The 16,519-nt window shown below is 36.6% G+C and overlaps 1 protein-coding gene across 1 annotated transcript in view; it reads left to right on the plus strand.

The window, feature by feature from the left end:
* plcb1 (phospholipase C beta 1) overlaps window positions 1-16,519 on the plus strand; it is a 63,604-nt gene that overhangs the window by 6,248 nt on the left and 40,837 nt on the right. The window contains 7 exon segments of the mRNA XM_072911930.1: window positions 2,939-2,992; window positions 7,655-7,730; window positions 10,257-10,357; window positions 13,075-13,241; window positions 14,792-14,938; window positions 15,004-15,161; window positions 16,435-16,517. Coding sequence (XP_072768031.1) covers window positions 2,939-2,992; window positions 7,655-7,730; window positions 10,257-10,357; window positions 13,075-13,241; window positions 14,792-14,938; window positions 15,004-15,161; window positions 16,435-16,517 — 786 coding nt within the window.

The following is a 16,519-nucleotide window of genomic DNA, read 5'->3' on the forward strand; positions in this document are numbered from 1 at the left end:
AGCTGAGGCAACCTTCATTATCGAACAAAGGTGTTGATCAGTCATATATATATACACCCCCGCTACCACCAAACCCCACCCCCCTCCCCTCTCTGTGCGTCGGTTGAGGTGGGTGGGGTTTGGTGGTAGCGGGAGTGTATATTGCAGCCCAAAAGAGTTAGGGCTGCATGGGATTATGGGTATTTGTTTTGTTGTGTTTATGTTGTGTTACGGTGCGGATGTTCTCCCGAAATATGTTTGTCATTCTTGTTTGGTGTGGATTCACAGTGTGGTGCATATTTCTAACAGTGTTAAAGTTATTTTTTACGGCCACCCTCAGTGTAACCTGTATCACTGTTTGTCAAGTATGCATTGCATACACGTGTGTGCGCGTGCAGAAACCGCACGTATTATGTGACTGGGCCAACATTCGTTGGACTGGGTGAAAAGAGGACGAGGGGCACTGAAATTTGGGAGTCTCCCGGGAGGGTCGGCAAGTATGACAATTAGCGGTGAATGCGGTGTTACCGCGGCACCGCCGCTGTGTAGAATGGGCGGGCCAGCGCTAGTGTTAATTTGATATTGCCTAAAGGGCCAAGTGAAATTACACGGCGGGCCAAATTTGGCCCGCGGGCCAGAGTTTGACACCCATGATGTCGATGATCATATTTATTTTCTTTAGAAAAGAGAAGTGTTGGATACTTCTCTTGTTGTCTTATTTGTGTTTGACTTTATTAAATGTTTGGGTAGAATTTAATTTAATAAAAAAGTTTTCTTTGAAGTAATATGGACATTTTTCACAGCTGTTTATTTTATGGAGGAATGTAGTAAATCAAAGAATTGGTATCCAATGTTATTAAAAAAGTATTGATTTGGAATCGAGAATTGTTTTGAATCAAGAATCATTTCTTAATAGAATCCAAGAATTAAATCGAATCGTGTGGTGCCCAAAGATTCACAGCCCTTGTATATGTATGTATGTATGTATGTATGTATGTATATTTATGTATGTATGTATTTATGTATATATATATATATATATATATATATATACATAAATATATATATATATATATATATATATATATATATATATATATATATATATATATATATATATATATATATATATATATATATATATACATAAATAAATACATACATACATACATACATACATAAATATACATACATACATACATACATATACACATATATATATATATATATATATATATATATATATATATATATATATATATGTGTATGTATACACAGTCGCGATCAAAAGTTTACATACACTTGTAAAGAACATAATGTCATGACTGTCTTGAGTTTCCAATCATTTCTACAACTCTTATTGTTTTGTGATAGAGTGATTGGAGCACATACTTGTTGGTCACAAAAAACATTCATGAAGTTTGCTTTTTTTATGAATTTATTATGGGTCTACTGAAAATGTGAGCAAATGTGCTGGGTCAAAAGTATACATACAGCAATGTTATTATTTGCTTACATGTCCCTTGGCATGTTTCACTGCAATAAGGCGCTTTTGGTAGCCATCCACAAGCTTCTGCTTGAATTTTTGACCACTCCTCTTGACAAAATTGCTGCAGTTCAGCTAAATGTGTTGGTTTTCTGACATGGACTTGTTTCTTCAGCATTGTCCACACGTTTAAGTCAGGACTTTGAGAAGGCCATTCTAAAACCTTCATTCTAGCCTGATTTAGCCATTCCTTTACCATTTTTGACGTGTGTTTGGGGTCATTGTCCTGTTGGAACACCCAACTGTGATGATTTGATGATTTTAGCTTGTCCTGAAGAATTTGGAGGTAATCCTCCTTTTTCACTGTTCCATTTACTCTCTGTAAAGCACCAGTTCCATTGGCAGCAAAACAGGCCCAAAGCATAATACTACCACCACCATGCTTGACGGTAGGTCTGGTGTTCCTGGGATTAAAGGTCTCACCTTTTCTCCTCCAAACATATTGCTGGGTATTGTGGCCAAACAGCTCCATTTTTGTTTCATCTGACCACAGAACTTTCTTCCAGAAGGTCTTATCTTTGTCCATGTGATGTCAGATGAAACAAAATTATAAAATAATTACATTATAATTAAAATGCAAATTAAGTTATAATTCATGTATAAATGCAAACTACAATATAATTTAATCATATTTGTAAATGCAAAGTATGTTATGAATACATTATAATTATAAATAAATAAATACATTATATTTATCAATGCAAAAACAATGTAATACAATTCTAATTATTAATGCAAGTTATGAAAGTATAAGTATATTATTTGTAAATGCAAATTATAATATATTAAATTAATATTATTATAATATATTATAAATAATGATAAATGTTAAATTATAATAATTTATCCAAATTATAATAAATACATTGATTTTAAAAAATGTGCATTAAAGAAGTGCCAGGAAAAAAATCGATTCAAATTTTAATCGCGATAATTTTTTTGTCATTATTCTGAATTATAAAAAAAATTCAATCATTGATTTTTTAAAATACTTTTTAAAAATAAATCTTATTTATTTCTGTGCGTACTCACTGCGAGTATACCAAGAGGGGCTTTTGTTACCAGTTTAAAAGAAGTTTTATCCTCACTTATCTACCACCTGTATCATCTATTGGGAGAACCATTTCAAGTAGGAAATGTATTGTAAATGGAGTGCTCACCTCCTGAATGATATTCTTTCAAATAAGAAATGTATTGTAAATGGAGTGCTCACCTCCTGAATGATATTCTTTCAAATAAGAAATGTATTGTAAATGGAGTGCTCACCTCCTGAATGATATTCTAACTGAATGGTGAGTTGTAATATTCACGTCTGTATTGCATGAAAAGTGCTGTATTTTGGATTAAATGGTCATTACAAAAACAGTCTTGAAGATGCAAATGAGAGAGTTTGAGTGTTTTTTGTGGTTGCAGATACGTCAAGTTGACTCTGCAGCCCAACGCCGAGGGCAGGATCCCCGTCAAGAAGTGAGTTCCACATCTTTCTTACCTTTGGAACCTGAATCATTCCTCGCTCCTTCCTTGTGTGCCGCGTCCAAAAATACACGTCCTTCCACGTGCACCTGGGAAAGTAAAAAGAGGGACAGGATCCATGGAGGTGCTTCATTCAGTTCTGACCTGCCCAGCGAGTGACGCACGAACACCAGCTGGGAGTTTTAGGACACAACACTCCAACGATACCATATTGATAGCAGATATCAGTCCCATACCAGCAAGATCCAGTATGGGATGTTATGCAAAATGTGCGATGCAAGTGGCCCTGCAGAGTCTTTACTTGTGTGTGATATCATGTGCGATACAAGCAGTATGCAGCGTGTTTACATGTGTGTGATATCATGTGCGATACAAGTGGCACAGCAGGGTCTTTACTTGTGTGTGATATCATGTGCGATACAAGTGGCACAGCAGGGTCTTTACTTGTGTGTGATATCATGTGCGATACAAGCAGTATACAGTGTGTTTACGTGTGTGTGATATCATGTGCAATACAAGTAGCCCCGCAGAGTCTTTACTTGTGTGGGATATTATGAGCAATACAAGTAGTATGCAGCGTGTTTACGTGTGTGTGATATCATGTGCGATACAAGTGGCACAGCAGGATCTTTACTTGTGTGTGATATCATGTGTGATACAAGCAGTATACAGTGTGTTTACGTGTGTGATACAAGTGGCACAGCAGGGTCTTTACTTGTGTGTGATATCATGTGCGATACAAGTGGCACAGCAGGGTCTTTACTTGTGTGTGATATCATGTGCGATACAAGCAGTATACAGTGTGTTTACGTGTGTGTGATATCATGTGCAATACAAGTAGCCCCGCAGAGTCTTTACTTGTGTGGGATATTATGAGCAATACAAGTAGTATGCAGCGTGTTTACGTGTGTGTGATATCATGTGCGATACAAGTGGCACAGCAGGGTCTTTACTTGTGTGTGATATCATGTGTGATACAAGCAGTATACAGTGTGTTTACGTGTGTGTGATATCATGTGCGATACAAGTGGCCCCGCAGAGTCTTTACTTGTGTGGGATATTATGAGCAATACAAGTAGTATGCAGCGTGTTTTTGTGTGTGATATCATGTGCGATACAAGCTGTCCTGCAGAGTCTTTACTTGTGTGGGATATTATGAGCAATACAAGTAGTATGCAGCGTGTTTTTGTGTGTGATATCATGTGCGATACAAGCTGTCCTGCAGAGTCTTTACTTGTGTGTGATATTATGAGCAATACAAGTAGTATGCAGCGTGTTTTTGTGTGTAATATCATGTGCGATACAAGCTGTCCTGCAGTCTTTACTTGTGTGTGATATTATGAACAATACAAGTAGTATGCAGCGTGTTTTTGTGTGTGATATCAAGTGCGATACAAGCTGTCCTGCAGAGTCTTTACTTGTGTGTGATAATATGAGCAATACAAGTAGTATGCAGCGTGTTTTTGTGTGTGATATCATGTGTGATACAAGCTGTCCTGCAGAGTCTTTACTTGTGTGTGATATTATGAGCAATACAAGTAGTATGCAGCGTGTTTTTGTGTGTGATATCATGTGCGATACAAGCTGTCCTGCAGAGTCTTTACTTGTGTGTGATATTATGAGCAATACAAGTAGTATGCAGCGTGTTTTTGTGTGTGATATCATGTGCGATACAAGCTGTCCTGCAGAGTCTGTAGTTCTGTGTGCTATTATGAGCAATACAAGCAGTCCTGCAGAGTGTTTACTTGTGTGTGATATCATGTGCGATACAAGCAGTCCTGCAGCGTGTTTACTTGTGTGTGATTTCATGTGCAATACAAGCAGTCCTGCAGAGTGTTTACTTGTGTGTGATATAATGTGCGATACCAGCAGTCCTGCAGCGTGTGTACTTTTGTGTGATATAATTTGCGATACAAGCAGTCCTGCAGCGTGTTTACTTGTGTGTGATATCATGTGTGATACAAGCAGTCCTGCAGCGTGTTTACTTGTGTGTGATATCATGTGTGATACAAGCAGTCCTGCAGTGTGTATACTTGTGTTATCAGTTGTGTGTGATATCATATGTGATACAAGCAGTCCTGCAGCATGTTTACTTGTGAGTGTGTGTGATATCATGTGCGATATTAGCAGTCTTGCAACATGTTTACTTGTGTGTGACATCATGTGCAATACAAAGACTCCTGCAGCGTGTTTACTTGTGTGTGATATCATGAGCGATACAAGCATGCTTGCAGCGTGTTTACTTCTGTGTGATATCATGAGCGATAGAAGCAGCCCTGCAGCGTGTTTACTTGTGTGTGATATCATGTGCGATATTATCAGTCCTGGAGCGTGTTTACTTGTGTGTGATACATGTGCGATACGAGCAGTCCTGGAGAGTGTTTACTTGTGTGTGATATCATGTGCGAGACGAGCAATCTTGCAACATGTTCACTTTTGTGTGATATCATGTGCGATACAAACAGTCCTGCAGTGTTTACTAGTGTGATATCATGTGCAATACAAGCAGTCCTGCAGCGTGTCTACTTGTGTGTGATATCATGTGCGATACAATCAGTCCTGTAGCATGTTTAGTCGTGTGTGTGATATCATGTGCAATACAAGCATGCTTGCAGCGTGTTTACTTGTGTGTGATATAATGTGCGATACAAGCAGTTATGCAGCGGGTTTACATGTGTGTGATATCATGTGCAATACAAGCAGTCCTGCAGCGTGTCTACTTGTGTGTGATATTATGTGCGATACAAGCAGTCCTGTAGTGTGTTTAGTCGTGTGTGATATCATGTGCGATACAAGCAGTCTTGCAGCGTGTTTACTTGTGTGTGATATCATGTGCGATACAAGCAGTCCTGCAGCGGGTTTACATGTGTGTGATATCATGTGCAATACAAGCAGTCCTGCAGCGTGTCTACTTGTGTGTGATATCGTGTGTGATACAAGCAGTCCTGTAGCATGTTTAGTCGTGTGTGATATGTGCATTACGAGCAGTCCTGCAGCATGTTTACTTGTGTGTGATATCATGTGCAAAACAAGCAGTCCTGCTGCATGTTTACTTGTGTGATATCATGTGTGATATAAGCAGTCCTGCAGCTTCTTTACATGTGTGTGATATCATGTGCTATACAAGCAGTCCTGCAGCGTGTCTACTTGTGTGTGATATTGTGTGCGATACAAGCAGTCCTGTAGCATGTTCAGTCGTGTGTGATATGTGCATTACGAGCAGTCCTGTAGCATGTTTACTTGTGTGTGATATCATGTGCAAAACAAATAGTCCTGCAGCATGTGTACTTGTGTGATATCATGTGCGATATAAGCAGTCCTGCAGCGTGTTTACATGTGTGTGATATCATGTGCAATACAAGCAGTCCTGCAAAATGTCTACTTGTGTGTGATATCATGTGTGATACAAGCAGTCCTGCAGCGTTTCTACTTGTGTGTGATATCATGTGCGATACAAGCAGTCCTGCAAAGTGTTTACTTGTGTGTGATATCATGTGTGATCCAAGCAGTCCTGCAGCATTTCTACTTGTGTGTGATATCATGTGCGATACAAGCAGTCCTGCAAAATGTTTACTTGTGTGTGATATCATGTGTGATACAAGCAGTCCTGCAGCGTTTCTACTTGTGTGTGATATCATGTGCGATACAAGCAGTCCTGCAAAGTGTCTACTTGTGTGTGATATCATGTGTGATACAAGCAGTCCTGCAGCGTTTCTACTTGTGTGTGATATCATGTGCAATCCAAGCAGTCCTGCAAAATGTCTACTTGTGTGTGATGATATGTGTGATACAAGCAGTCCTGCAGCGTTTCTACTTGTGTGTGATATCATGTGCGATACAAGCAGTCCTGCAAAATGTCTACTTGTGTGTGATATCATGTGTGATACAAGCAGTCCTGCAGCGTTTCTACTTGTGTGTGATATCATGTGCGATACAAGCAGTCCTGCAAAATGTTTACTTGTGTGAGATATCATGTGTGATACAAGCAGTCCTGCAGCGTTTCTACTTGTGTGTGATATCATGTGCGATACAAGCAGTCCTGCAAAGTGTTTACTTGTGTGTGATATCATGTGTGATACAAGCAGTCCTGCAGCATTTCTACTTGTGTGTGATATCATGTGCGATACAAGCAGTCCTGCAAAATGTTTACTTGTGTGTGATATCATGTGTGATACAAGCAGTCCTGCAGCGTTTCTACGTGTGTGTGTGATATCATGTGCGATACAAGCAGTCGTGCAGCGTTTCTACTTGTGTGTGATATCATGTGCGATACAAGCAGTCCTGCAGAGTGTTTACTGGAGCAAAGCTGGACAGCCAGTTAACATCTTAAATGTCCTCCAATAAGCACACAATTTCTTCTGTTTTCACTAAATTCATTTATTCTAGCATTTGGTCAGAATGATGTTTTAGTGGGAGAAGTTACATTAATAATTATTGATATTATTATCAGGGGCGCCGCTAGGGATTTTGGGCCCCATGAAAAGAATCTTTACAGGGCCCCCAACACAGTGTCATTATTTTTTCTGTATTATAATTTCATCATCATTAGGGGCCTCTCTGGGCCCCCCCTCCATCATGGGCCCCTAGAATCCGTCTCCTTTACCCCCCCTTTTCGGCGCCCCTGATTATTATTGTTGTGTTTTATTTTGTTTACAGCATCGTCCGGTTGTTTTCCCTGGACAGAAAGCGGGTGGAGAACGCCCTGGAAAGCTGCCACCTGCCTTATGGACGGGTACAGTAACAGGAAGACTTTGATGGATATTTATTGATCTATTATTATTAATAATAGAATGACTAGCTCCAAGGCACACTCTGAGTCATAGCCATTTGCTGAAGTCTCCTGCCAATTTATTTATTGAGATTATTTATTCCTCCCGAAGGGGGAATTCTAAATGTATATTCATACTTGCCAACCCTCCCGAATTTTCCGGGAGACTCCCGAAATTCAGCGCCTCTCCCGAAAACCTCCCGATTTTCAGCCGGAGCTGGAGGCCACGCCCCCTCCAGCTCCATGCGGACCTGAGTGAGGACAGCCTTTTTTCACTACGGGAGGACAACAGGGTGACAAGAACTAAATCATCCAGACTAAAGATACATTGTATTATTATGTTTATCTTACCTAAAAATAAATAGATATTTATTAATAAAAAAAAAAATAAAAAAAAAACTAAATACATTTTTACTATATTTTGCTAAAAACATCAAAATTAATTGTATTTTTATTTTTATTTTTTCTGACTCCTTATTACATCCAGCCATAGAATTTTACATTAAAATAAACATATTTGAAATAATTAATTTTAAATTATCATAATTCATTTAAAATTACCATATTTAATTATTAAAATAATTGCTTGTTTATCAACAACTTTAGCATTTTATTCACTACATTTTGAAGCTCTCAGAAGCCAAGTTATGTTATATTCCTTAATATTTATTTATGCAAGTTTGAAGTATCAATTATCCAAACACAGTTTTGTTTGCATATTTTCAGGATGTAGATATATATATGTGTATATGTATATACAGAGGTGGGTAGTAACGCGCTACATTTACTCCATTACATCTACTTGAGTAACTTTTGGGATAAATTGTACTTCTAAGAGTAGTTTTAATGCCACATACTTTTACTTTTACTTGAGTATATTTATAGAGAAGAAACGCTACTTTTACTCCGCTACTTTTATCTACATTCAGCTCGCTACTCGCTACTAATTTTTATCGATCTGTTAATGCACGCTTTGTTTGTTTTGGTCTGTCAGACAGACCTTCATAGTGCCTGCGTTTCAACAAATACAGTCACTGGTGACGTTCACTCCGTTCCACCAATCAGATGCAGTCACTGGTGACGTTGGACCAATCAAACAGAGCCAGGGGTCACATGACCTGACTTAAACAAGTTGAAAAACTTATTGGGGTGTTACCATTTAGTGGTCAATTGTACGGAATATGTACTGTACTGTGCAATCCACTAATACAAGTTCCAATCAATCAATCAAAAGTGTGAAGGAAAAAAGACCATTTTTAATTTCAACCGTAAACCCCGTCAAAAGCCTAAAGACTGACTGCACAGTTCCTGTCTTCACAATAAAAGTGCCGCTTTCAAAATAAGAGTCTCCGAAAGCCTGCGCAAACAAGCTAGCAAGCTACGGAGTTTGCCGCCAATGTATTTCTTGTAAAGTGTATAAAAACGAATATGGAAGCTGGACATATAAGATGCCAAAAACTAACCACTTTCATGTGGTATTGGACAGAAAGGAGGAACTTTTTTTTCTCCTCCATTTGAAAACGTTGACGTTTGTCATCACTACTGTCTGATTCCAATCAATGCAAGTCATCAGAATCAGGTAATACACCAACTTATATTCTTGTCTTCATGAAAGAAAGGAATCTATATGTGTTAAACATGCATGTATATTCATTAAAACACTATTAACATGTAAACAAAAACGGCAAAAAATATATATATAAATTATATATTGTATATATCAATGTATGTATATATATAAATATATATATATATATATATATGTGTGTGTGTATATATATATATATGTGTGTGTGTGTGTGTATATATATATATGATATGTGTGTGTATGTTACTCATCAGTTACTCAGTACTTGAGTAGTTTTTTTACAACATACTTTTTACTTTTACTCAAGTAAATATTTGGGTGACTACTCCTTACTTTTACTTGAGTAATAAATCTCTAAAGTAACAGTACTCTTACTTGAGTACAATTTCTGGCTACTCTACCCACCTCTGTGTATATATATATATATATATATATATATATATATATATATATATATATATATATATATATATATATATATATATATATATATATATATGAAATACTTGACTTGGTGAATTCTAGCTGTCAATATACTCCTCCCCTCTTAACCACGCCCCCACGCCCCCACCTCCCGAAATCGGAGGTCTCAAGGTTGGCAAGTATGTGTATATTAAATACAATTGTATAGATTTGTAACACTAATCAAATGAAAGTAAAATATCGCAAGTATTAAATATATTGTTCATACCAACATGTTCATGAAAACGGTGACACGGCATCTTTGAAATACTAAGAAGGTAAAAAGTGGTCTCTGATCCTGACGAGTCTTTTGAGCTTCTCTTGTCCTCCTGGTGTGACCTCCATCTCGCCTGGGACTCTCACCTTCACGCTCAAAGTGCCCGGAGAGCGCCAATGAGCGTCACAAACGAGAAAAGTGCTGACGTGCAAGTTCTTGACAGGGCGACGGCATCAGACTGGAGGACTTCACCCTGGAGGTCTACAGGAGCTTCCTGGACCACTTGTGTCCTCGCCCCGAGCTCGGCAGCATCTTCAAACTGCAGTGAGTAAGAACACTTCCATGCCCTGGCAGCAGGGGGCGAAAAGACGTTTGTCTCAGGCAGGGGTGTGCAACCTGCGGCTCTTTAGCGCCGCCCTAGTGGCTCCCTGGAGCTTTTTCAAAAATGTATGAAAATAAAAAAAGATGGGGGGAAAATATATTTTTGTTTTAATATGGTTTCTGTAGGAGGACAAACATGACACAAACCTCCCTAATTGTTAGAAATCCCACTGTTTATATTAAACATGCTTCACTGATGAGAGTATTTGGCGCGTACCCTTTTTTCCTGATTTCGGAAGTCCTTGAACGCACCGTAGTTTGTTTATATTAAACATGATTATCCGATGAGAGTATTTGGTGAGCGCCGTTTTGTCCTACTAATTTTGGCGGTCCTTGAACTGACCGTAGTTTGTTTACATGTATAACTTTCTTCAACGATGCTAAAGAAAGACATATTTTATGCCACTCATTATTTGTCTCATTTTGTCCACCAAACTTTTTATGCTGTGCTCGAATGCACAAAGGTGAACTTTGTTGATGTTATTGACTTGTTTGGAGTGCTAATCAGGCATATTTGGCAAGCTAATTGATGCTAACTTGCTATTTAGGCTAGCTGCATGTTGCATCATTATGCCTCGTTTGTAGCTATATTTGAGCTCATTTAATTTCCTTAACTTAAACGATCATTTTGATAGTAGGCTAATATAGCTAATAAAGACACGTATATAATGTGTTGACTTCATTATATCACTTATAGAAGGCTTTAATTTTTTGGCGGCTCCAGATAGATTAGTTTTTTGTATTTTTGGTACAATATGGCTCTTCCAACATTTTGGGTTGCCGACCCCTGGTCTAAGGCAGGGGTGTGCAAACTTTTTAACTTGGGATCATATATATATATATATATATATATATATATATATATATATATACAGTTGTGGTCAAAAGTTTACATACATAATGTCATGGCTGTCTTGAGTTTCCAATCATTTCTACAACTCTTATTTTTTTGTGATGTAGTGATTGGAGCACATACTTGTTGGTCACAAAAAACATTCATGAAGTTTGCTTCTTTTATGAATTTATTATGGGTCTACTGAATTTGTGAGCAAATGTGCTGGGTCAAAAGTATACATACAGCAATGTTAATATTTGCTTACATGTCCCTTGGCAAGTTTCACTGCAATAAGGCGCTTTTGGTAGCCATCCACAAGCTTCTGCTTGAATGTTTAACCAATTCTTAACCACAAACAGCTCCATTTTTGTTTCATCTGACCACAGAACTTTCCCCCAGAAGGTCTTATCTTTGTCCATGTGATGTCAGATGAAACAAAAATGGAGCTGTTTGGCCACAATACCCAGCAATATGTTTGGAGGAGAAAAGGTGAGGCCTTTAATGCCAGGAACACCATGCCTACCGTCAAGCATGGTGGTGGTAGTATTATGCTCTGGGCCTGTTTTGCTGCCAATGGAACTGGTGCTTCACAGAGAGTAAATGGGACAATGAAAAAGGAGGGTTACCTCCAAATTCTTCAGGACAACCTAAAATCATCAGCCCGGAGGTTGGGTCTTGGACGCTATTGGGAAGGAATGGCTAAATCAGGCTAGAATTAAGGTTTTAGAATGGCCTTCCCAAAGTCCTGACTTAAACGTGTAGACAATGCTGAAGAAACAAGTTCATGTCAGAAAACCAACAAATTTAGCTGAATTGCACCAATTTTGTGAAGAGGAGTGGTCAAAAATTCAAGCAGAAGCTTGTGGATGGCTACCAAAAGCGCCTTAATGCAGTGAAATTTGCCAAGGGACATGTAAGCAAATATTAACATTGCTGTATGTATACTTTTGACCCAGCACATTTGCTCACATTTTCAGTAGACCCATAATAAATTCATAAAAGAAGCAAACTTCATGAATGTTTTTTGTGACCAACAAGTATGTGCTCCAATCACTCTATCACTAAAAAATAAGAGTTGTAGAAATTATTGGAGACTCAAGACAGCATGACATTATGTTCTTCACAACTATATATATATATATATATATATATATATATATATATATATATATATATATATATATATATATGTGTGTAGATGTATATATATATATGTATATGTATATATATATGTGTGTATATATATATATGTGTGTATATGTATATATGTATATGAATATATATATATGTGTATATATATATATATGTATATATATATATGTATATATATATATATATATATATATATATATATGTATATGTATACGTATATATATATATATATATATATATATATATATATATATATATATATATATATGTATACCGGTACATATATATATATATATATATATATATATATAAGGTAACACATGAGCCAATCACCACGCCCCTACACCAGCCTGTACCCACCCACTCTGTGCCCTATATAATCCATGGTATGTGAATGCTCCCATTAAAATCTCCTGATGATTGAGGGAACCCCCCCTCATGAAACAGGCCTGTAGAGATGAAATAGTCTTGTGATTTTTTTCCCACACATACATATATTGCGCTCTACTACGGTATCGAGCACTATTTTTTGGATAACCTTATTAAGACATATATATATATATATATATATATATATATATATATATATATATGTTGTCTTTTTTTAACTATTTTGGCTATGGACTATGAAAGTTTGTCTAAGTCTAAGTGCGCCCCCCGGTGTGCGTGTCAGGGGGGGCGACGGCGGCGGCGTCATGTCCGTGGAGCAGATGACGGACTTCATCAACAACAAGCAGAGAGACCCCAGACTCAACGAGATCCTCTACCCGCCTCTGCGAGCCGCCCAGACCCAAACACTGCTGGACCGACACCAGCAGGACAAGGCGCTGTTGGAGCGGGGTACACACACACACACACACACACACACACACACACACACACACACACACACACACACACCCACACACACTCTTGTATTTGTTACCTTCTTGAGACCTGAGAAAAATGCCTACCTCTTTAGGACCACCCTTTCTAGATATATAAAGAAGTGTATTTACAACATTAATAATATTTACATGCTATGCAAATATGAAAAAGCTTGTTGTGAAAAATGAGTTGGAGTTTCACAAGAAAAAGGTCACAATTTCACGAGAAAAACGTAGAATGTTGGCAGTATTATAATAAAAGTCGTCATTTTACTCAACGCAAGTCAGCATTTTACTAGAAAAACTGAACATTTGTGCAATATTATGATAAAAGTTGGAATTTTACTCAATAACAGTCGCAATTTTACAAGGAAAGCTTAAAATGTTGGCAATTTTATGAAACAATCGTAATTTTTCTTGACAAAAGTCACAATTTTATAAGAAAACTTAAACATTTAGCAATATTATAATAATAATCTGAATTTTACTTTGCAACATTGTGACAAGAGTCATCATTTTACTCCAAAAATAAAAAACAAAAACAAAAACATTTGCAATATTGTGATAAAAGTCAGAATTGCATTAAAAAGTAATAATTTTACATAAAGTCATACATTTACAAGAAAATATTGCAATATTACAGGAACAGAAAGAATATGAGAAATGTTTCCCAATTTTATAAGAAAAAAGTAAACACATTGTGAGAAAAAGACCGATTTCAGTTCATTTTTTATTTTTTTAAATTTTTTGTGTGTAATTGGTTTTTAATCTTCATTATTTACTTCAAGTTATTACAGTATATCTCTATATACATATTTATTTGTTTAGTTTTTTATTAATTTCTACTAAAGGTGAAGCATTTCCATTTCTTACACACACTTGTTATTACATATGTTGACCAAAGGGGGAGCACTTTTAAAACCGTCAATTTGAAAAATACCTCCTTTTTGAGACCACCCTCATTTTGATAGATTTCACCACCAGGGGTGCAAATGAGATCTCTATTTTTTTGTTTTTTGTAATGTGCTTAAGGCATATGACAAACGAGTCACGTACCACAGATGGCCCCTGTGCCGTACTTTGGGCAACACAGCTGTAGAAGCTAACTGTTAATGGACACTATAGTCTTAGTAAAGTTAAAGTAGTACGCGGGTTGTCTTATGTCAGCGCCGTAAGTTGTAAAATCATCTGTTCAACTGGCGGGTTTTTTCAGGGATGAATAGGGAAGTCCTTCTTTAGCTTGTTTTATCATATATTGCTGCTATTTGCACCTGTCAATGTTTACTTCTGTATGCATATTAAATCAACAAAAAATCCTGACTTTGGAGCAATGTTCACAAACTCTAGTAAAGGCTACCTATTAGATGCAATGGTTTTCCGTATTGGGACCATGATTTCGGTCCTAACTTGTTCACCGGTCCTCATATGGAAGGTACTTGTCCTTGTTGATGTCTCAAGAAGGGTAAAAATACAAGAACACACACCCATGCGATAAAGGAGTATATTAAAGTGTGTGTGTGGCAGGTGTCATCTCCATGCAAGCCTTCTCCAGTTATCTGTCCAGCGATGAGAACGCCGTCATCCCGCCGGACAAACTGGACCAGTCGGAAGACATGAGCTTCCCTCTGTCTCACTACTTCATTAACTCCTCCCACAACACTTACCTGACAGGTAGATAGCCGCTCACCCACCTGTGTGTGCGTGGGTCAGTTCAAGGTGTTGGCGTGTCCTTTCAGCGGGTCAGCTGGCAGGAAGTTCCTCGGTGGAAATGTACCGGCAGGTCCTGCTGGCCGGGTGTCGCTGCGTGGAGTTGGACGTGTGGAAGGGAAGGACTGCTGAGGAGGAGCCCGTCATCACGCACGGATTCACCATGACTTCCGAGATCTGCTTCAAGGTGACTCGCTTCCGGTCTCTTTCAGCGCAGGAAAGTGTAGCTCCACATTTGGAGAGTCAGTGAGTTTTTTACAACGTGCTGAAGAATGAACAAGACTTGGTTCAAGTGTAGACTTCCAGCTTTGATTTAGGAGATCAAATATATATTTTTAAGAAATACAGGTATTTTTTATTGACTGATATGTATACTGATTATTATTACTATTACTTTAAGGTATTTTTATACATTTTATCAGTTATCATTATTATTTGTAATAAAAATGTATGTGGCACTATTCTTTTTTTGTTTTTTCTTATTTATTTTTTTCTCGTGTAATTACTATAATTATCATATTTGTATTATTTTCATTATTATTATTTTGTATTACTAATAATGATATTATTTTATTATCTTTAATATACTATCATAATTGATATTATTTGTATTATCATTTTAATGTCTTGTTATTTTATTGTTATTATTTTTATTGCTATTGTTCTTTATCATTATTATTTGTAATATTTTTTCTTTATTATTTGATTGTCCTATTATTTTATTAGTGTGAATGTTGTCTGTCTATCTGTGTTGGCCCTGCGATGAGGTGGCGACTTGTCCAGGGTGTACCTCGCCTTCCGCCCGATTGTAGCTGAGATAGGCTCCAGCGCCCCCCGCGACCCCGAAGGGATTAAGCGGTAGAAAATGGATGGATGGATGGATGTTATTTTATTGCGATTGTTATTCTTTATGATTATTATTCTATTATAATAATTATTATTTGAATGTCTTATTTTATCATTATTTTATTGCTATTTTTATTCGTTATCATTATTATTATTATTATTTTATTTTTTATTTTTTTATTCTAATGTCCTAATTTATTATCATTATTTTATTGCTATTATTGTTTATCATTATTATTCTAATATCATAAATATTATTATTGTCATCTTATTTTGTTATAGTTATTATTTTTATTGCTATTATTTTTTTATCATTACTATTTTATCATCATAATTATTTCATCATTATTTTTATTGTCTACATTTTTTTATTATAATTATTTTATTATTATTTTTTTATTCATATTATTTTTTATTATGATAAATAGTATCCGTACTGTAACAAATGCTGTTAGTTCTTTTATTTACATTTTTAATTATTTGTCATTTCCAATGTATGAAATAATTAATGTATTAAATAAATAGTAAAATAGTTATTTATTTAAAAGTATTCTTATTGACATTTCTGTACTTTTTTTTGTTTATTAATTGCTTTATCTGTTGTCTATTGGCAGGAAGTGATAGAGGCCATTGCAGAGTGCGCCTTTAAGACGTCGCCTTTCCCGGTCATCTTGTCTTTCGAGAATCACGTCGACTCGT

The sequence above is a fragment of the Nerophis lumbriciformis genome, linkage group LG02, assembly GCF_033978685.3.
Source record: "Nerophis lumbriciformis linkage group LG02, RoL_Nlum_v2.1, whole genome shotgun sequence".
In the NCBI taxonomy this organism is placed as follows: Eukaryota; Metazoa; Chordata; class Actinopteri; order Syngnathiformes; family Syngnathidae; genus Nerophis; species Nerophis lumbriciformis.